General features: G+C 43.2%; 3 protein-coding genes and 1 long non-coding RNA gene across 9 annotated transcripts in view; 2 read left to right on the plus strand and 2 right to left on the minus strand.

Annotated features, from left to right (window-relative positions):
• The first annotated feature begins 503 nt into the window (after nucleotides 1-503).
• On the plus strand, nucleotides 504-7,420 carry CPT2 (carnitine palmitoyltransferase 2). The gene is made up of 5 exons (XM_042819412.1): nucleotides 504-637; nucleotides 1,349-1,429; nucleotides 1,545-1,651; nucleotides 4,082-5,386; nucleotides 6,439-7,420. Exons 1-5 carry the CDS (start codon nucleotides 504-506, stop codon nucleotides 6,768-6,770), a joined length of 1,959 nt encoding a protein of 652 aa, XP_042675346.1. The 3' UTR covers nucleotides 6,771-7,420.
• Nucleotides 7,421-8,905: 1,485 nt separating this feature from the next.
• CZIB (CXXC motif containing zinc binding protein) lies at nucleotides 8,906-16,171 on the minus strand. Its single transcript, XM_042819413.1, has 8 exons — nucleotides 16,080-16,171; nucleotides 15,917-16,000; nucleotides 15,482-15,538; nucleotides 14,696-14,777; nucleotides 13,685-13,716; nucleotides 13,157-13,234; nucleotides 9,987-10,052; nucleotides 8,906-9,148 (listed from the first exon to the last, which is right to left on the minus strand). The coding sequence occupies exons 1-8, from the start codon at nucleotides 16,083-16,085 to the stop codon at nucleotides 9,071-9,073; spliced, it is 483 nt and encodes a 160-aa protein (XP_042675347.1). The 5' UTR covers nucleotides 16,086-16,171; the 3' UTR covers nucleotides 8,906-9,070.
• Nucleotides 16,172-17,451: 1,280 nt separating this feature from the next.
• Nucleotides 17,452-19,158, minus strand: MAGOH (mago homolog, exon junction complex subunit). Its single transcript, XM_042819415.1, has 5 exons — nucleotides 19,019-19,158; nucleotides 18,878-18,936; nucleotides 18,703-18,813; nucleotides 18,338-18,420; nucleotides 17,452-17,726 (listed from the first exon to the last, which is right to left on the minus strand). Exons 1-5 carry the CDS (start codon nucleotides 19,104-19,106, stop codon nucleotides 17,627-17,629), a joined length of 441 nt encoding a protein of 146 aa, XP_042675349.1. The 5' UTR covers nucleotides 19,107-19,158; the 3' UTR covers nucleotides 17,452-17,626.
• A 146-nt stretch (nucleotides 19,159-19,304) lies between these two features.
• The window catches only part of LOC122160641, a 41,033-nt gene continuing 39,495 nt past the window's right edge, over nucleotides 19,305-20,842 (plus strand). For 4 of the 6 annotated variants that reach the window (XR_006168922.1, XR_006168923.1, XR_006168920.1 and 1 more), the window contains exons 1-2: nucleotides 19,305-19,388; nucleotides 19,954-20,012. This is a non-coding gene — a long non-coding RNA (uncharacterized LOC122160641). The other 2 variants (XR_006168921.1, XR_006168924.1) reach the window with 2 other exon arrangements.

A 20,842-nucleotide genomic window follows, 5' to 3' on the forward strand; every position in this document is an offset into this window, starting at 1 on the left:
AGTGTGTGTAGGTACGTGCTCACGTGTGAGCAGTGGGGTGAGCGAACAGTGAGCTCAAGGGTCAGCAAAGCTTCCTCCTGGAAGCACGAATAGGACGCTGTATGGTCTGCAAGGCATATGGACACACACACCAAACACAAAAAATATACGATTCTGCGTGGTGAATAGGAGTGCTGACAAAGCAACACAGTCATGTAAAATTTTATTAATGCTTATGCAAGAAAGTACTGAACTCATACTGCCATCTGAGCTCAGACACAAGGCACACAGGTTTGCTGCCGTTCCGGAATGCACACAAACAGGGGAACTGCAACCCCGAGCAGCAACCCCGAGCGCGGCAGCCGGCACCCTTCACCCTTTAGGCGGCCCTCCGAGCCCCTCACGGCCCGGCCGCGGCTACACTCCGCGGAGTCCCCTGCGCTGGGCGGGCGCTCCTCAGTCCCGGCCCGGGCGGCGGCAGCGGGAGGAGTGGGGCGGCGCCGCACGGCGAGTGACCGGGCAACATGGCGGCGAGGCAGCTGGCGGCTGGGCGGGATGCGTTGTGCCGTTGGCGGCGGGCGTACAGCAGCGCGGGCGCTGCCGAGTTTCTGCACCGCAGCATCGTGCCCACCATGCACTACCAGAAGAGCCTGCCCAGGTACCGCGGGCCGCTCGCCCTGGTGGACCGGCGGCCCCGCGGGCGCCTAAGGGACGCAGGGCCTTGTAAGGAGCGTCCTCGGGCAGCGGGGGACGCGGGCTGAGGTCGGGAGCGGCCGGAGGGGCTGTGAGCAGAGGGCAGCCGTCTTTCCTCGTGGTGCTGCTCAGCCGCGGTCCCGCTGGGCTCGCTGGCTGTTTGTGGGTACTCATCTGTTTCGTGTTCGGGCAGAGAGGAAGCTTTTAGCGATGCTGGTGGGAAACGTGCAAGAGAATGGTGATGCGGGAGCCCAGGGACGGCAGGTGGCTGCCACGGTGCGTGGGCTTGTGTGGAGCCGGGGTCGGACCAGATGGGCCTTACGGGTCCCTTCCGACTCGGGATATCCTGTGATTCGGTGGTTCTGTGAAATTAAACCTCTCTGCTGCGTGGCTGCTGCTCCTTGCAGCTGTTTGTGTCGGTGTGTTGCCTGCAAGGTCTTAAGAGCCTTCACTGCAATAACAGCAGTCGCGTTTTGCTTCTCATGAGGGCATTATGCTGTGATGACATATTTATCTATTCCCTTTCTCCTCCTTTCATTAAGAAACTTATAAGCATTGAGATAATAAGGGATATAAGGAAGGATAGAGAAGCGGGGAGAGAAATTGCGACCACACTATGAGAAGCTGAAACCTCATCAGTACCATTGCTCAAGTGTCTTTGTTCCCCTTCCTTCAGACTGCCTGTTCCCAAACTAGAAGATACAATTAGGAGATATCTGAATGCCCAGAAACCTCTTTTAAATGATGACCAGTTCAGGTACGGACAAATAAAATAGTCATAGTGCAGAACCGTTTGTTGCTTTAAAGTTGAATGTTACATATCGAAAATATGAATTGTGAAAGCATTTCAAATCTTTTACTGATTGCTGTAGGAAAACTGAAGAACTTGCTCATCAGTTCGAAAAGGGAATTGGAAGAGAGCTGCATGAGCAACTAGTTGCTCAAGACAACCAGAACAAGCATACTAGTTACATCACAGGTATGTTGGCCAAGGGATATTCTGCTTCTGGAGAGCTGTGAAGGTGGTGAAGGGTCTAAAAGGCAAGCTGTATGAGGGGTCCCTTGGTTTGTTCAGCCCAGAGCAGAGGGGGCTCAGGGGAGGCCTCATGGTGACTGCAGCTATTCACAGGGAGAGCAGGGACGGCAATTGAGCGCTGCTGTCTGATGGCAGCGATGGGGGCTGAGGGAACAGCGGGGAGTTGCCTCAGGGAAGGATCAGGTAGGGGTGAGGGAAAGGTTCTGCCCCGAGGGCGGTGGGTACAGTCCTTAACTGCTGGTGCTTAGGGAGCATTGGGACATGCTCTCATAGGGTTTGGTTTTTGAGTGATCTTGTGTGCGCCAGGGTTTGGACTTGGTGATCTTTGGTGAACCTTTCCAAGTCAGGTCATTCTGTGTTTCTGGGATTCTGATTGGATGCAGAAGGAGTCTTTAGGTCATCATGCTTCATAATAGGCAGCTCATAATGCTACAAATAAAATGGGTTAAAGCTTAAGCTCTCTGTTGCATAAGCTCGGAATAGCATGCTGTGAATATTGCCTGTAACAGTATTTGTACAAATTCTGAGTATCTGGTAAAACGAAGAAGGCCCTGCATGTAACTTGAATGTACCAAAATTCTGCAGGATGGTGGAATGTTGCTAAACAAGAATTGCAGTCCTAAGGACTTTTTTTTCCCTTTTTGAATAGGAAATATTCAAGTAGTTGAGTGAGAATGCTCACCGCAGTTGAAAAGGGAGGGAAAGAAATGGTGCTATTGGAGTGAAAAACAATGGGAGGAAGAGATCAACCACAGGCATAGTCTATATTACAAGTTAATTACACGGGCAGCCCTATTAAGGGAATGAAAGTGATGATTTTCAAGTAATTCCAAGTTACTTAGCAAGAAAACAGAACTGTGAGGGAGGTTAGAAAGTGGTCGGTACTGTGGACTTGAAACAGTGCCCTCCAAAAAAAACCAAACCAACCAAACAAAAAAACCCAACAACTAGGAACACGTGTTTTTATAAAGAGGAGAAGAAACTGAGAGATGCAGAAAGTGAAAGGTGAGAATAAAGGAGTACAAATTGAGAGGGAGGTATACATAGCTTTTAGGTTGTTCTTCCTAATTGTTGTTTCACTGACTTCCAATGCAGAAGCAAATGCATAAGCTTGTGAAAGTTTTGAATGGATGGGTAGCAACAAAGGTGGAAATATTCAAATACCTGTGGAATTAGGAGTTTGCATGTTGTCCTCTCTGTCTACCAAGATTACTCACTAGGGTGTTGGCTTTGCAAGTTGCACAGCAACCACAAATTCTGTAGAGAATAGCAGAGTATTACATACAAGCTGCTGTTCGGTTTATTAGCTCATGCTATCCATTCCCTTTGTACAGTAGGTGGAGTTTTAACTGCTGCTGACTCTCGTGTTTGTCAAGACTAACCAACATGCTTCTGCTTTGTGTCAGTGAAATACAGAGCTTTTATCTTCCTTTTATTTAGTTATAATTCCTTTTTTAGGCCTCATAAGAGATACTTTCAGAAACCAAGCGGAACATATGTATAGTTGCCCCCATTTTCATCTTTCAAGACCAAGGTTAAAAGGCGATGTGACAATGAGGAATGTGGTTACTAATCAGTGAGGACCAGGAATTATAATTGTGACTTAGATCCTTGAGTTAGCCCATTGCCCTTCTTACAGCCCATCAGCTGTCTTTGGTGGCCACGTGCTTCCTTTGTCTGCTTCCTGACAGTGTGTAGTACCAAACCTTACTGAGTTCAAAGTTGTTAATAATAGAGCCTACTTAAACAAATGAACAAACAAAACCAACATCCTTCCTGCCTTAACTCCTGGATTTTGTTTCTCAGAGACACGTGTGTAGGCATGACCACATCTTAGAGCCAGACCTTGGTTATGGCAAGGACAGAACGTTTCTTTCACATTTGTGCTTCTTGATATGTCAACAGGCCACACAATGAAGTGAGACTGTCTAAAAGACCTGGGGTAGCAAATGTAATTCTTCCTGAAGTCTATTCTCAGCCTGAAAGAATTACCTTGAGGTTCTCTCTAACCTCATCATTTTGCCAGTTCTGTTCAGTGTTGATAGTGTCAGTGGATAGAAAGAGGAAAAAGTTATGATTTGTTAGAGACATACAGAAAACAAGGAAATTTTCCCTCATTGTAAACAACATTGACAATCTTTGTACAAACAGCTCCAAATTCAGTGTTTTTACTAGTAACCAGCTGTACTCTTTGCATGATTGGACATTGGGAGAATCCTTGGATGAGTTATTGCTTATGTTTTTCCTGTTCATATGTGCTGCAGTAGGTATTTATTTATGATCACTGGGGCAGGATATTGACTTTCTGAACGTCTGTTTGATTCAGAATGCTGCTTTTGTGTTCTGATCTGTTTCTCAACTCTCTGTTTTCAGGTCCCTGGTTTGATATGTACCTAAAAGCACGTGAACCTGTCGTTTTGAATTTTAATGCATTCATGTCTTTTAATCCTGATCCAAAATCTGAATATAATGATCAACTCATACGAGCTACAAACATGACTGTTTCTGCTATACGTTTTATGAAGACCTTCAGGGCTGGTTATCTGGAACCAGAAGTTTTTCACCTCAATCCAGAAAAAAGTGACACTCAGCTCTTTAAGAAAATTATCCGATTTGTGCCTTCTTCACTTTCTTGGTTTGGTGCTTACATGGTCAATGCATATCCTCTAGATATGTCTCAGTATTTCAGGCTCTTCAATTCCACACGGTTGCCTAAACTCAACAGAGATGAGCTTTATACAGATGAAAAGGCAAAACATTTACTGGTACTGAGAAAGGGGAATTTTTATGTGTTTGATGTTATTGATAGAGATGGAAATATGCTGAAACCTTCAGAAATACAAGCACACTTCAAATACATCCTTAGTGATAACAGTCCAGCCTCGGCCTTCCCTCTTGGCTACCTCTCCAGTGAGAACAGAGATACGTGGGCATTGCTGAGAAAGCAGCTACTGGATAATGGCAATGAGGAAGCTCTTCAAAAAGTAGACTCTGCTGTGTTTTGTCTCAGTTTAGATGATTTTCCCATTAAAGACTTTGTGCACTTGTCCCATACTATGTTGCACGGAGATGCTGCTAACCGCTGGTATGACAAATCCTTCAATCTTATCATAGCTAAAGATGGCACTGCAGGAGTTAATTTTGAACATTCCTGGGGCGATGGTGTGGCTGTACTCAGATTCCAGAATGAAGTCTTTAAAGACAGTACCGAAGTACCAGCTGTGAGCCCTCGGTCCCAGCCTGCTTCAGTAGACTCTTCCACAGCAGTACAGAAACTTGACTTTAAACTGAACGATGCCTTAAAAGCAGGAATTACCAAAGCAAAGCAGAATTTTGATGCCAGTGTAGAAGGACTGTCTCTTAATATGATTCAGTTCCGCGAAGGGGGCAAGGAACTGCTAAAGCAGAAGAAGGTAAGCCCAGATGCGGTGGCTCAGCTTGCCTTCCAGATGGCTTTCCTTCGGCAGTACAATCAGACTGTTGCTACGTATGAATCTTGCAGTACTGCAGCTTTCAAACATGGACGCACAGAGACCATACGTCCTGCCTCTGTTCATACAAAGAAATGTTCAGAGGCTTTTGTCAGGGAACCGTCCAAGCATAGCACAGAAGAGCTTCAGGAGTTGATTGTGGAATGCTCAAAGTACCATGGCCGTTTGACAAAAGAAGCTGCTATGGGTAAGTTGCATTATACCAAACACTCTGCTTTTTGAACTGTTTGTTAAGGTTGCTGTAAAAATCTACTTTGCACCAGAGAAGCTGTGGATGCTCCATCCCTGGAGGTGTTCAAGGCCAGGCTGGATGGAGCCCTGGGCAGCCTGATCTGGTATTAGATATGGAGGTTGGTGGCCCTGCCTGTGGCAGGGGGTTGGAGCTTGATGATCCTTGGAGTGCCTTCCAACCCCGGTCATTCAATGATTCTGTGAATTTTGATGGAGGCCTTATATTCATGCAAAATTAACAAAAACTAGCAGAAGGCTGCAGCTTAAAGTGTGTTCTTTGAGATGCATTTCTTAATGGGGAGAGAATGCCTTTGTGCTCCTAGTTCACTGTTAATGTGCCCAAAAGTTTTTATACTTCAGTTTTTGTCCACAGAGCAGTTGGGTGACTGGAAGCACTGATAAATACTTAACTGCACACTGTATTCTCCAGGGCAACCAAGAACTTCAGCTTTATGACTGAAGAGTTGCTGTCTTATGCCTGTAGGGGTATTAAGACTGTAACAGCTTCCAAATCAAACTGATTCCTTAGCTGTGCTACTCCTAGTATTTTTCTTTTGAATTGACCTTTCCAGAAGTATAACTTGCTTCATTAAACTCAAGAAGACTATTGAACATTAGCCAACAGAGTCTAAAATTTGCCTTTTTCTATTGATGCAAAATCCTCTTCCTTTTTAGATTAATAAATTTGGGAAATCCTTTGTCTCTTTTTTGAATCACCTGCAAATGCTCAGATAACTAAATAAATAATGTGGTGCATTATTAAAGTTGTCTGTTAACACTCCAGTTTGGTTTACTATTGTGATTCCTGGTTGCAGTGCAACAGCAAGCCTTCGTTCTAGTAAGTGCATTAGAAGTGCAGAATGTCTGGGTTATGACAAGTATTTCTTGCTAATACTGACGAAACTCTGAGCTCCACAGACATTTTGTGGCTTAGGAGCAGTGTGAGGTTGAAATAAGTGAGTTTACTTCCCACAGAAATCTCTAATACTTGTTATTTTATTTCAACAGGTCAGGGATTTGACCGACATCTGTTTGGGTTGCGCTATTTGGCCTTATCCAAAGGCACTGCACTGCCTGATTTCTATCAAGACCAAGCCTATGCTCGGCTTAATTACAACATCATTTCTACGAGCACATTGGTTAGTCCAGCCGTGCAATTAGGAGGATTTGGCCCAGTGGTGCCTGATGGCTTTGGAGTAGGATATCAAGTACATGATGATTGGATAGGTTGCAATGTTTCCTCTTACCCAACTAGGAATGGTAAAGAATTCCTTCAGTGTATATACAAGTCACTAGAAGATATTTTTAATGTTTTAAAAGGCAAGAAGGTTGGTAGTTAGTTAATAAAAGAGCTGGAACACTTTACAGTTGTGATAGAAAATGCAGACTTTTTCTAATTGGCAGTACATACCAACCAGCATTCAACATGACAAACAACTAAGCTCAGTTGGCTTCATTTATCTTCATTGAACTTGAACACTGTGTAGATTCAATTTGATTTTTGAATGTAAAAAAAATCAAGCACAGACCTTGAGTATGTATTTCAGGAAATAAAAACAGTCAGAGTGTTGGAATGAAGTAGTGGAGCCATCTGTCCAAACAGATCAGCGTGTTCTTAAAACACATCTAGAATAAAAAAGCACTGGTAACAAATTTATGAACTCAAACATTGAGTTTGTTGTGAGTTTCAGGTAGACAACAGCACCTTTGAACTGTTGGATTTTAAAAGAATACAAGCAATTGTGTTAAATCTGTGTGATTACGTTTGCACTTTCAGTAAGCTTGCTTACAGTGATCACACTTACTTTTCTCTTTAAACTTGAATCAATATCAGAACTCGTTGTACCTCAACAGTTTGAAGCCTTTCCAATATAACAACTTTTCGAGAAATGAAAAATGAAGTGAGAGGCTTTAACTAACCTGCAATCACTCACTGTGTTGTTAAACTGACTAGAAAAAACTGTGATGAAATAAAGCTATCTACTAGTAACGATAAAGTTCTTTTATTACCACGTCAAAATTATACAGTCTGAGTAGTCCATTTCCCAATAGCTTGTACTTCTTGTAAGGGTTAAAAAGAATACTTCTGGCAGTGTTGTCTCTCACCATCCATACGTGAAATCTGTCCAATAATCTGCTGCTTTTGTTCCGCTGTGTACATTTATGCCTTAAAAAAGAAATACCACTGAACTTGAGCAAGTCTTCACAGAAATCTCTAAAGGATTGCAAGAGAGCTTAAGCATAGACATCACTGTAACTTAATCACACTGTGAATCAAGATCAAACCAGTACTGACAAGTTCTTCCTGCTGTTCCTGACTCGGACTCCGGCAGCTAAAGTGGCTGGGAACAAAAGAGACCTTTTAGCCAAGGAGCTCAAAGTTGTTTGGAGTCAAATGCAGATGCCTTTTGCTGAAATTCCACCTTTTGCAGAAGATTCATCATGGTACAGATGACTTGAACTCCTCAGTCTTTAAACCTCCATGACTTCCATATTATTTTTATTCTGGTCAGATGAATCATCCTTGCAGCATGCTACTTTCAGCCAGATATACGGGTAGAACTTGAAGTCTGAGCGTATTGGTAGGATGTGATGTGAGTTTTAAAGCTCAGAAACCTATTCACCTTCACCCTTCTTTTGTGTATCTCAGCTTTCAGATTTGCTTGGTATCTTTATTTAGTGCAGGAAGTGTAAGCAACACCATAGTGTGTACTGCAAGCACAGGGAAGGGGAGACAAGCTTAAAATACATAACCCCAAAGGCTTATGAACTTTACCTTGTCAGGGCTCTTTCCTCTGCAGCCTGTGATGTACTGTTGTAGCTTTCAATTGAAAAGCATTCAAAGCTTGGTTTAACACTTACCAGGATTATCCTTTCAGTTTGAACAAAGAAGGGAAGGTTTTGGCGGATGAAGAAACTAACATACTCAGAGCAAAAGTCTTTGAATGAAGTTAACAAGAAAAAGTATTGATTTTTTAAACATGACCAAAATGTGCAAGGCTGTGAGAGTGCTTGCCAAGAAATAGGAAGTGTCTGCAGCTAGAAATTGCTTTACCTGGTAACGTATTCAGAAGGGTAACTTTATTTTCAGAAAGAGTAACAGATGTAAGTGCCAACAGCAGTTAAGCTTAGTAAGTATTTTCTGGAAAGTCACTTCTGTGTCTTTCATAGCTTTCTGTCACTTCAGTATGTACATCTTTGCTTCAGCAGTTAGCACGCTCTCCTGACCAACGCTCCTAGCCATCTCCTAGGTGTAGTGGGTGAAAAGAGCTTATTTGCTAGAGAATGGAATGTGGCTATTTCTTGGAGATTAATTAAACCTAATTAAAACTTCAATGCAATGAGTCATCTAAATACTTGTTAAGCAGCAGTCCATCTCAAACGTATGTATTCCCAAAAAACAACATTAAGAAAACATCTGAATTCAGCTAGGCATATATATAACTTTAAATGTGTACTAAGACCATCTCAAAGCTCTCTGTGAAGAATCATTTATTAGATGTTCCACAGACAGTAAATACAATTTACTTAGGTTTCTATTTGTGAAGTTCAGACATGTGAACAATAACGCCATGAAGCTCTCTGATGTTTTCAGCTCCCTCGTCAATAAGCATGCCAAGGTTTGTTAGCAGTGTGAACATCAGCATTTAACAAATTTATGGGTAACTTCATAGATTCCAACAGATTCCTTTGTTTTTTCATCATAGTCATTCCAATCCTGTGGGAATTAAGATTTCATAGCATTAGCCACAGACGATAGATGACAATAGTGTCTAAATCACAGACTGGAATTAACTGAAGCTAAGCCTCACTCACAGTTTGGGTCTTACTGATTGTGTGGTGCTTCCAACATAAATCTAAGCTGTATTCTAATTTTCTAGAGAAGTGAGAGCGCTGACCTGAAATGGACTGACCTAAATGGACTTCAGTGTCAGTGTTCTTACATCTTAACAAACTTTAAAGAAAATAAAAAAGCAGTCCACAGCCTGCAGTGGACGAAACAGCAGCCATGGCAGATGAAAGGATTATCTATCATTTACAATGCCCTAGTCATGTGGTTCAGCAGACAAGCAGATCCCTGCCAAGTAGGATATAGGGGAACAGATTTGACCTTGAGATTCTTGCTCACAGCCAAGGAAGATTTGCAATGCTGGAGTCATTATCCTGTGCTTTGAAGGAGAGTCTTTATCTTACTTTTTAATATCTCTGTGCAGAGGAAAAAGTACAGACATCCGAAGGAAATTAGTTCACCACTCTGAATAACAGCAGCCATTTAGTATTGTGGCTCTTTGCTCTTTGAAATTTCTGAATGATTTATATGTTGCATTTCTCTGTCATCTCCCAAGATATAAAATGCGTGCTGATAAAATGAAACTGTTATTAACTGTTAGTGCTGGTTATTTACAGTTGTAGTTTCTCTGTCCAGTTATGACTTTCTCATGCCTACATGAAAATGCAAAACTAGCCTTTCATGTGCAAGATACATATTTCATGCTAGTGTCATAGCGAACAGAAGCTAGATAATTAGAATTACTAATGAAACTCAGACAACATACCTTTTCTAACAAGTTTATGTCATTGAAAGGTGTGCCAGACTCTGCACCTTCAGCAGCAAATCCTGCCTGCAAACACATTTGCAATAAGTTTTTAAGAATAAGCTGTACAAAGAAAATGTTATGAAACTGAAATGTTTAATGAAAGTAACATTGCACATTTTTATTGTATTTTACCTAAATTAGGTAGGAAAAACAGCCAGTCTGTTTCCTGGACAAGGGTCGTGTATGAGGATTGCTAGGTCATGGCCTGAACCAGTGATCGACTACCAGGTGAGAAGGTGTGGTAACCCAGGGCACACAGGTGCAAGTGATGCACCTGGGCAACCAGGAGTAGAATGTGGGTCCACTCCTCCTCACTCTTGTTTAAGGGTTAGCTGAGGAAGCAGGATCTCTATTTGGAGATCACCTCCTCTGGAGCGTTCAGCAACCTTCAGAAAGGGTAAGTGACTTGTCCCTTTGTTGTCTGTGTATTGATAAACACCTGTGTGAGCATGTTTGTATTCTGGTAGAAGGCAGTATCATTGCCTTCTGCTCTGCAGGTCAGCATGATGCTGTGACCCTCCCCCCCACCACTTGTGAAATGGGAAGTCTTGACACAAACAAACCATAGTGTAAAACAAAACAATATGGCTGTTTTATATTTTTTACCAGAAAAGTACTTTCAGTAGTTTTAGATAAACTTTAAAAAGTGAAGTTGAGTTCTATCAGCATCCAACTACTAATAGCTTTAATTTGTATTTAGAAATTATACAGGTACTATACATAAAATAGCTACACAATAAACTCACTGTGAGAAAACATAGAAAAAGTATGGAAAAGAGTCAGTTGTTCTGGTTTACACATGATCACAATCCAGGCTGCTCCAGAGAAGGAAGTAGCCTATACTGGATTTAGGTATAGAAGCAACTAGCAAGCCTTGAGTGCAAGGAGATCAGTTAGCTAACTGAACAGATAATAGCATCCAAACAGTAGAGTTCATCACTATTGCTACTGTTACTGTTTTTAAAGAAGTGAAGGAAAAGATAGGAATAGCTGTAGGAAAGAAATTACATATCAGGGATGTAGCACAAGAACAAGACGCTCTTTCTGATTTTTCTGTTAAAACATCAGTTATATTAGGGCTTACAGTTTTCAAGCTGTAAAATAAGCTTTATTAGTTTTAAAGGAAACTTAAAATTATCTCAACCATCTCAATAGTATACAGGGGGGTTTCTTATAGTGCTACTGCTAACTGTAGAATTTTACTGAGAAACATCTAGGAAGGAAAGGTGGTTTCTCGGTCCTCTGCTAGGGATCTGCACCAGCATTTTTGATAAAGAAATCTCTTCTAGTACCAAACAGACACTTCACTGTGTGGTATGCCTGAAGTAAACCACATGACTGTAAAATACTTTAGGATTTAGTGGAAGGTTAAGTGTTTGGGAGTTAAACAGACCACAGTGTGGCAGACATGACTACAGGAGAGTTATCTGCAAGGCACGGTGTAAATATGCCCTGTACATAATTGTCAGAAGCCCAATTCAAAGGAATTGCAACAGCTGAGGAGGCACATCACCATGATGGGTGAAAAAAGCAGAGCTGAAGTATAGAACAAAGAGTAGAAAAAGAGATTCCCCAGCACTCCAAGGAACAACAAGCTATGTTACTGAATTTCAAGCTTCTATACCAGACACATTCTTAGAGCTTTGGCGTCAAAGCACAGACTCATTTAATCTGTTAAAGGAAGCTGGGAACTGCAATGCCTCGTCTGCCCTCTGCTGACAGGCAAAGGACCAACAGTTAAAGCAAAAACAGCATATTGACACACATCTGCTACCAGTGTAAATATTAATGTTGGCACAAAGCAAAGAAGGTGAAGGTTTAAGAGAAATTCTGTAAAGAATCCTCCATGCTAAACTGACCTCAGGGATGGTTGGTTTGTACCTATTAAAAAAAAAAATTGTACAGTAATCTATGGCCAGTCCCTCAGACTGCAGGGCAGACAGGTTGGCTTGGATCATATAAAATACATAGAACTGTAAGGAGCCACAGAAGTACATGTATTTATTCATTTGGGCATCAGGAAATTCACTGAAGAATCTGCTGAGGGACTCAAGTGTACTCTCCAGTTAAGTGCACAAGCTACACTTAGGGAATATTATATGAAAAGCTTATGAAAGCTGTGAAGTCTTTGTTCTGCAGATAAAAGTGACAGGTAGGATGCTGATACGTAAACATCTGCATCTCAGAGGTTTCTCATAGATTTTACTTGAAGTTCAAGTTCTTAGTTCTGTCTGGCATCAAAGCCTTCAAACAGGAATAAGCGAAGATCCCTTCTGTTGCTTAGAAAGATGGATTTGAATTAAAAATGAAGACTCCTCCTGCAGCACAACGCTGTGGTGACTTCATTTATACCTGATTCCTTGTAGGATCAGCTTTTTTCATCTGTTTGTTAGCATAGTGTCACAGTCTGAGGGGAGGATAAGACAGGTTTATATTTGTCAGTCTATTTACACCTAATCTGGTTAAATATAGTAAGGAGTTAGATTGCATACAGCATGAGCATGCACAAGCAAATGAATCGTTAGGAACCGGCTTGGCAGTGAAGAAGTCCTTTGACTCTGAACCCTGAAGTGTGCTTTGCAACAGCCTTTAACTGCCTTCCTCGGTTTTGGTCTGAGCAAGTTTCCAAAGGAAGATTACCTATACGTTTCCTACAGCTTTGATGTCATATTGCAAGATTTATGGAGAGGTTGTATATTGATGACTGTTCATATCTGGAACGTTGGTTATTTTTGTTGTAATGTATCAATAACCAAAGTGGAGTTCCCCTGACTGTGGCTACCTGCATGCTCCTGCAATTCCCCTCTGAAAGACTCCCGTTTGCAATAACCTGAGCAATGAAGACATTTCAGATCAGTTCAGATGAGTGATGCTCAGCCACGTGTAAGGCATTATGAATAATCCAGGGGTATTTTATGCTACTGGAACACAAGTACAAAGAATTCCAGAAGTGTTGTGCTGTTTGTGATTTCCTGAAGTTGAATAAAGTACTGTCGAGAAGATGGAAAATCAGGGAGGTCCAGGACATTCCAGGAAGAGCAGCAACATTTCAAAAACTGTATTTTAATTGCTCTAGAGTCTGGAAGTGCTCTTAAAAACTGATAAACAAATCCCAAGTATGAACTCACCTGTGGCTGAAAGTCAACTGGTTCCAAACCTCGGCATTCAAACTCCACTATTGTCTTGAATTTCTCACTGTCTTCAGCCTATAATTGAGTCAGAATAGTGTTAGTTTTCAGCTAATAAAACAGTGACAGATATTACTCTGGGAATGAACTGCTTTATAGGCAGTACTATCAACTCTGATGTCCCAAGTGACAGCAAAATCCTAGGGCTATTTTAATGGGTTGTAATTAACTGAATGTCTTGCTCTGCCACAAGGAAGCCTTCAAAAGGAAACAATCACCTGTGATTTGAGTAATACAGTTTCTTGTTTTGCTTGTGAAATGTATCACAGATCATTCTATATTTGAGACTGAGCTCTGTTAATGCAAATTTTATTCTCCATTAGACTGTTCAGAAGTCTATAAGAGACAATTTTTTTTATCACGTGTAGTTTATGTATTCTTGAAAGGGGAATGTGATGATACAGCAAGAACTGGGAATATTATTAATATCTACTCATATTTCACTTGCATAAAAGAAAACAAACTTACATTATATGGTTTGATTGTCTGACTTAAAATATCTAAAAAAAAAAAACAAACAACAGATGTGTAAAAGTGAGTGGCAGCACATCTTCAGAACATAGCACAAACCAAGTCCCAGCTGTTTCTCCCTTCTGAAAAGAAATCCTTAAGAATAAAAGAAACAAAGTAAGCAAGCAATTCCTGCAGTTGTTCTTCAAAAGGTAGAATTATTCTTGCTCCTCTGGAGAAGTTTACGCTATACCATTTTGTTATCTTGCTGATAAAATTAAAAAAAAATTTCAAATGATACTTTTGTAAAATGACTTAAAGGATGAGAGTTCTGTTCATGCAGAAGCCTGAACTAACCAGGAGGCCTGACAAACCATCAGCTGCAAGGAACATTGTTGTACAGTTGTTTTTTTTTTGTGTGTGTGTGTGAGCATCTCCAGCTCTACCTCCAGAGCTGCCTTTGTGGAAATCCTTTGATTCCTTTGCAAAGAGCAACAAAGAACCCGCACGTAACTTTCATAACCATGCATTTAGTTTATGACTGTTTTATGTATTTAATGGGAATTATAACTCTCAGCCTAGTTCATCCTACACTTTTCTAATGTTTGTTTTCTTATATGTCTTTATAAAGCAGCAGATACATCCCAATAGAGAGAAAAGCCCAATTAGAGAAAGATAGAATACAGTGGAAAAACCAGATGTGACAGCCTGAGCTAGCCAAGTAGCTGCATCTCTTTACATCAGACTATTTGCTCGAATCTCAAAAAGAAAAAATAATCCAGCCGTGCTGAGAAGTTGGCCATGTTGTTCCTACTGTCCAACATTGTGGACTTAAGTTCTTTTTTTATGTTGTTGATGACCAACTGACCTCTCAATTTCCTTCATAAGCATGACAGTATCAGATGGGTACTCAAATATCAGTGTACTTGGGGGGGGGGAAAAATGTTTCAAACAAAAATTGGGACTGAAAAATAGATGTAGGAGAAAAGTATAACGTGGATGATGCGTCTTAGGTTTCTAAACACATACCAATGGAGTTCTCTCTGGAGCACAGCTTGCATTTCTGCACCATAGTGGCACTTCCTCTGCCTCCTTTCAGGGGAGCACTGTCCTACAGATCATAACAATGGAAATATTTTTAATTCCATTCTAGCTGAGTCACTGGAAGCCCCTGCAAAGGTACAGCTTTTGCGTGTGCTTCTTTGTTTTACAAGAAGTCTCCAACTTTTGCTTTTTAAAAGTCCTGCATTGAGAAGGCTTTTAGAAACTAGAGATGTGTAATTCAGAAAGCTGTAATTCTCCAGTAACTGTTCTAGATTTAAAACACTGAATAATGATATAGTTATGTCCTTAATGACTCAAAATGCATTCAGTGGAGATGATTATGCCTTTCTAATAACAAAGCCTTCTTTTATCCCTGACAAATTTACTCTGCTTCTTCAGTTTCCAAATGCTCATCCAGCATGCTGAACTCCCCCCAAATTGCCTAACCTCCAACAACATTCCTTAAGCAAAGCTTATCCTAATATCACTTCAAAATTTGTTTTCAACTGATGTTTTCACAGAAAGGTGGCTTTTCAAAGCAGGTGTCAATATTTTATCACCAAGTCACCATTCCAATGGCTTATTTCAATTAAGTCTCCATATATGTTTTGAATACAAAATACAAGAGCCTTTCCTGACTGCATATGGCTGCTATCACCAGGAGCTATTTCATCTGATGTGCATCTGTCGCACGCTGATGTTCCTGTTCACTCCATGTACAAGGCAGGCTTGTTTTCTTTGTTTGATGCAGGTTACCACGGGGAAACTCACCATCAACCGGAGGTACTGCCATTTTTCTGAGACCTCACCACAGTTCCCGCATTTCAGCTGAAAAATAACATAAATCAGAGAATTTATGTGCATTGGGCGGAACATGTATTGCGAGATGCAGCCACTAAGCAGAAGATGGGAAGAACGCAGCTCGTCACTTACTGCAGCCGTGTGCTGGGGATGTTGGCTCAGCACCTGCCCCAGCAGTGCAGGCTCTACCCTTCACACGGAACGCGCCGGTAGGTAAGCAGCGCACGGTGCCACGCGTGCGTTGGGAACCCGTGAGCGGCTCGTGTAGCAGCCCGCCTGCACCGCGTGCGGAAAAGCGCAGCAGCTCTGCAGCTCGCCGTGCTCAAGGGGCAGATGTGACGCTTATAGCACCATGCCCGGCAGTTTCAGGCTAAAAGCGGCGATCCCTGTTCCCGCAGCCCGCACCTTGAGGTACCAGCGGAAGTCCTCCCCCTCGGCCCGCAGCCGGGTGATGTTCTCCAGGGTAGCTCGCAGCTGCAGCCCGATCCTCTGCAAGGCAAGAGGCAGCGACAGCCCGTCAGCTCGGCTCGGGTCGGCCCGGCACGGCCCGGCCGCGGCCCCGACCTACCCCCATGGCACCCTCCCGGCCGTGCGCTTTTGCCCTCAGTTACGATGGCGGTCGCCGCTTTCTGCCGACTTGAAGCCGAGCTGCCCACAGCCAAGATGGCGCCCGGCGGCGCGACCTGACACCGCCCTGAGCGGGAGCGGGGCAGAATGGGAAGGCTGGTGGGGAGGAATGGCGAGCGGTGCGGGAAGGCAGCGGGTTGTCTAGAAAAGATCGTGGCCAGAGAAGGGAAAGCCTGAGGGAGGGCTTGGGCAGAGGACTTGAAGTGTAAGATGAACTTCAATAATTACCACGCCGACACATAACCTGCTCTTTTGTATTTCTTAGGAAACAGCATTTTTGGCTATATTGAGCAGAATGGAGGACTCTTTACTGCTTCCTACTCAAATAACACGAATTTCAGCTTCAGAGGATTCACCCAGATGCTTTGTAATACCGTCAGCCACAGAGCTGATGTTGTGTCTCAGGTAAGGCACATAACAGCCCTCGTAAACTGGAGTTGCTTTTCTTGAGCTCCATATAATATGCAGAAAAGTCTCTTAATTCACATTAAAACTTGGCTAAAGTTAAGTTAAACCTGCCACACTACAAGAAAATTGCTGGTTAATCCGGATCTGGTTTTGATAAGATTCCCATTGCAGCAGAAAAATCACTTGAAAGAAGCACAGTTTTACATATTGCATATTGCAGAAGTCTTAAGTTTCACCACGGCTCAAAAGTTCTGTATCTTACATTGATTTTCTTTCACTTCCAGGCTTAACTGGGGAGTTAAAAGCAAGACAGCCCACCTCCACTCATTGTGAGGTGGGCACCAGCACACATCAGGCTGCCAGTTCAAGTTCACATTAGTGAGGAAAGCTATCCATCCACTTCTGTAGTGCTTACAAAACTTACCACTTTGAGACACGTGCTTGGTCCTCCTCCACGCCTCTTAAGCAATGGTGTGCTAGTTTAGAAAAAGGTATGCTAGTCTAGAACTTAACATGGTCCACATTTCTAATTTCAGTTCTTCCAAGAGAAGCTGCATGGGAGGAGCATCTGTGAAGACCCTGGATGGTCCCTGCACAGTCTGTTGTCTACTTCTGCTCTAAAGGCAAGTGGGTACAGCAGGAGGTTGTTACATCTTGTGTCTTTGCTATAACCATGCATCATGTGCTGAGCCAGGGTTTGAGTTGTTTTGATCAGGCCTTCCTAAGGCAACAATTAGTAACAAAAGTTTATCTTGGCAGCTGACAGAAGTATATTTTCACAGAGCCACGAGAGGCTTAATTCTACTGCAGAGAAGTGAAATATACCTTTGTGATACAACTGAAATGACATTTCCTACATGTACCATGATAAAAGAAGTGTTAGGAAGTCAGTTTATCACCAGAAATTTTAAATTAAAAATATTGATGTCAACAGTTTATTAAGACAGTCACTTACAGTTTGTAAAAAAAATTCTAACATACATAAAAGCTTCGGGCCTGAAGAAGCAAGGATTTGAAAAAGCATACCCCCCTCTCCCCCCAATGTACAGACACTGCAGTACAAACTTCAGTTTGTTTGATTTAGATTGGCTTAATCTTGAAGTGTAGTCCAATAAGACTGAAGACTAGACACTTGAGGTCCTGGACCAGGTAGTAGAACACTCTCAAACCTTCTGGATCCCTGCAGTGCATAATAGAAGGAACAAAGGAAAAAGAAGACTTAAGTTGTAAGAGCAGTTTTTAGAATTAACCTATACATAGGTCTATACACACACACACACACACACACACACACACACACACAAAAAAAAAACCTATAGCAGGATTTTTTAGGGGTTGTTGTTGACATAACATTAATTTATTCTTGTATCGATTGATAAACCTTAAAAACATGGAATGCAGAATGTTCCAAGTCTTGACAGGATGTGCGTTTTTATCACTGCATAGCAGCATTGCTTTGCACTTACAAAACAAAATATGCAGCCTTTTCTGAAATACAGAAGTCCTAGTTCTGTTAGAAACATGGATGTACACAGGCCAGAGACAGTTTAGTTCAGACTGACTCTCTGAACGCATCTAACAGGTGTTCTTGTAGTAAGGTTAGCTGCTCAGTGAATTTGAAATCTATCAAGCAATGACGTGAGGTTAATTATGTCGCAACAGAGAGTACCTGTGCTTCCAGGAGCTGATCAGTAGTTTCAAACCACATAAAGTACGAGCACCTAATAATCAGTAGGTTCTAATATAGAAGGCTACATAAAGACAACAGCAACACAAAAGCAGAGTACGTACTTGGATTGATTTACATCGATGAGCGAACCAATTTTTGACGTGGTAAAGGAGATGTGCTCGTCACCAATTACTATTTCAAGCTCCTGTGAAGCAAAAGATGATATCATGTCAGATTGCTGCACAGTGGCAGTAGAAAAATTCAAGCACCGGGGTGACGACTTTTATTTATTGCAGGGTATGAATGCACCGTGCCTGTGACTCACATTAACTCTCACAGCTAAACTGCCATTTAGGGTTTGAATTAGATCTTAATTGAATTAGCTCTCCTTCCTACATGTGGTGCTGGGTTAGAAGTCCAATCACAGTTTTAATTAGTGTGCATAAGAACCGTAAGAGCCCAGAGGAAGCAGCAACAGCACACCGACCTGGCGGCCCACCCTGTCCGGCGGGGGCCACAGCGCGTCGTCCTCTTTGGTGATCTCGCTGTCGTCGATGATCCGTTTCAGCTCCTCCATCACGCTCTTGTGCACGTAGGCCTGCAAGCGGCACCTCAGTATGACGGCGCCCGGCCGGCCCGCGCCCCCCGCCGCGCCCCCTCACCTCTTTGCGGATCATCACGTCGTTCTTGTAGTTGCTGTTGTTGGCGTAGCGCAGCTTTCCTGCGGGAGGACCAGCGTTAAGGCCGCCGGGCCCGGCTACACGCGGCACCAGAACTCCCGCCCCGCCCGCCGCCCCGCTCACCGTCGGGCCTGAACTCGAACTCGAGGAACTCGTGCCCGAACTTCCCCTTGTGCCCCACGTAGTACCGCAGGTAGAAGTCGCTCGCCATGGTCCCGTCGCGCCGCACCGCACCGGCATGCACCGCGACGGCGCGCGCCGAATGCGTTATGGAGGGCGGGGCGGAACGAGCCCAGCCTGCCGCGCCCTCTCCGCGCTCCCATTGGCTGCCGCCCGCGAGGCCGAGCGGCCGCGGTGACGCTAGCGCCCCCCTCCGGCGGGGAGGACGGCTGCAGCTCCGCACCTAAAGGCGGCGCCGGGCCGCCATATTGCCCGCGTCGGGATGGGGATACCCCGACATCACCGGGCACCCCGGCGGCACGAAGAGCTGCAGGTGAGGGGCTCTGGTGCCGCCCTCACGCCTTGCCCGACCTCTCCCGTAGCGTTCTGAACCTCCAGAGCCGATGGCGTGGTGGTGATCTGCTGGGAGGAAGGAGGTGGGCAGAGCCGTGGCTCAGTCAAAATTTTACAGGAATTTACAAAGGCTATCGTGTGGAAGTTTATTTCCAGTGATTCCTTTTGAGATACGTAAAGAGTTTGGCGCAGGCTGAAGCTAACCCTGTGAATTGTCCTGTAGGTAGATCACACAGCACACATTGGTGCTACATAAGCAGTGACTTGCATCCATAGAGATTTCAAGCTCTTCAGTTAGAAATTAGATAAGTGCTTTATTTTATTAGTGTACGTCTCTGATTTTGTTGTATGGATCTGCTAAATTATTCAAGGGTTCCCCAGCTGGCAGAGAGCAAAGGTATTTCCTTAACCTTTAGCCTTCCTGTAACCTTTCCTTAAGGGAGGACCGTGTCCACAAGAGGTCTGTGTGTCTGAAATAGTCAAAGGATTTGGTCGTTTTGCCATACCCAGGTGATACAAGAAGCTACTTGTTTGTCCATCTTCAGGTTGCACGTGTTGTGTTCCAGTATATGAAATTGTTGCAGTAAATGAGCCCAAATAAAAGGTAAGTCTTTAATCCATTCTGTACCATAAGAGCAGTAGAAAGAAGATAAGATTGTTGCCTTGTAGGTGGCTATCCTATTCCACTTAATCATGAAGTGCTAAGGAACACCCCTGTCCTCATGTCCTCTCTCAACTACAGCTTTCACCTTCTGTGTTCTGCTGGACGTCAGCTTCCACTGTTTCTGAACTTTTGTCAGGCAAAAGGGAGCAGATTAAATAGATTAGTCTTTAAAGAAAGGAGAGTTGCTATCAAAACTCACTTTGATTAAAAAACTGAAAAGAAGCATCTTAGAAACCAGCAGCCCAGGCTGCCCAGAGCCACATCCAGCCTGGCCTTGAATGCCTCCAGGGATGGGGCATCCACAACCTCCCTGGGCAACCTGTTCCAGTGCCTCACCACCCTCTGTGTGAAAAACTTCTTCCTAATATCTAACCTAAACCTCCCCTGTCTCAGTTTAAAACCATTCCCCCTTGTCCTATCACTATCCACCCTCGTAAACAGTTGTTCTCCCTTCTGTTTATATGCTCCTTTCAAATACTGGAAGGCCACAATGAGGCCCCGGAGCCTTCTCTCCTCATGTGCTTCACAGACATGGAGCAGTACTGGGCAGATGTTTGGGCCTATGACTTAAGGTTAAATCCAGACTTATGTCTTCCAGAAGAAAATAAATAGGTGAGATATTAGTGCCTGATTGAATGCTGTCATTGTCTTTTTCCCTATTTTGTTCTGCATGGGAATAGGCAATAAATGAAAAATGATTTGTGCATTTTTGTGGTTTTCCTGCTTCAGAAAGATCCTTGTGTTAATTTCGTAAAGGCTTCTACGCATTT

The sequence above is a fragment of the Centrocercus urophasianus genome, unplaced genomic scaffold (assembly GCF_019232065.1).
Source record: "Centrocercus urophasianus isolate 14NV4802_14NV808 unplaced genomic scaffold, USGS_Curo_1.0 seq_18, whole genome shotgun sequence".
Lineage (NCBI taxonomy): Eukaryota > Metazoa > Chordata > Aves > Galliformes > Phasianidae > Centrocercus > Centrocercus urophasianus.

Bases quoted from the DNA above. Each gene is read 5' to 3' on its own strand.
- CPT2 (XM_042819412.1), top strand. From the start codon at position 504: ATGGCGGCGAGGCAGCTGGCGGCTGGGCGGGATGCGTTGTGCCGTTGG. The intron at 1,652-4,081 runs GTATGTTGGCCA...CTCTGTTTTCAG, and splicing joins GCATACTAGTTACATCACAG to GTCCCTGGTTTGATATGTAC. The intron at 5,387-6,438 runs GTAAGTTGCATT...TTATTTCAACAG, and splicing joins GACAAAAGAAGCTGCTATGG to GTCAGGGATTTGACCGACAT.
- CZIB (XM_042819413.1), bottom strand. The intron at 13,717-14,695 runs GTATGTGTTTAG...TTTTTTTTTTAG, and splicing joins CTCCAGAGAGAACTCCATTG to ATATTTTAAGTCAGACAATC. The intron at 13,235-13,684 runs GTAAGTTTGTTT...ACTCAATTATAG, and splicing joins AGACAATCAAACCATATAAT to GCTGAAGACAGTGAGAAATT.
- MAGOH (XM_042819415.1), bottom strand. From the start codon at position 19,106: ATGGCGAGCGACTTCTACCTGCGGTACTACGTGGGGCACAAGGGGAAG. The intron at 18,937-19,018 runs GTGAGCGGGGCG...GTCCTCCCGCAG, and splicing joins GTTCGAGTTCAGGCCCGACG to GAAAGCTGCGCTACGCCAAC. The intron at 18,814-18,877 runs GTGAGGGGGCGC...TGCCGCTTGCAG, and splicing joins ACGTGATGATCCGCAAAGAG to GCCTACGTGCACAAGAGCGT.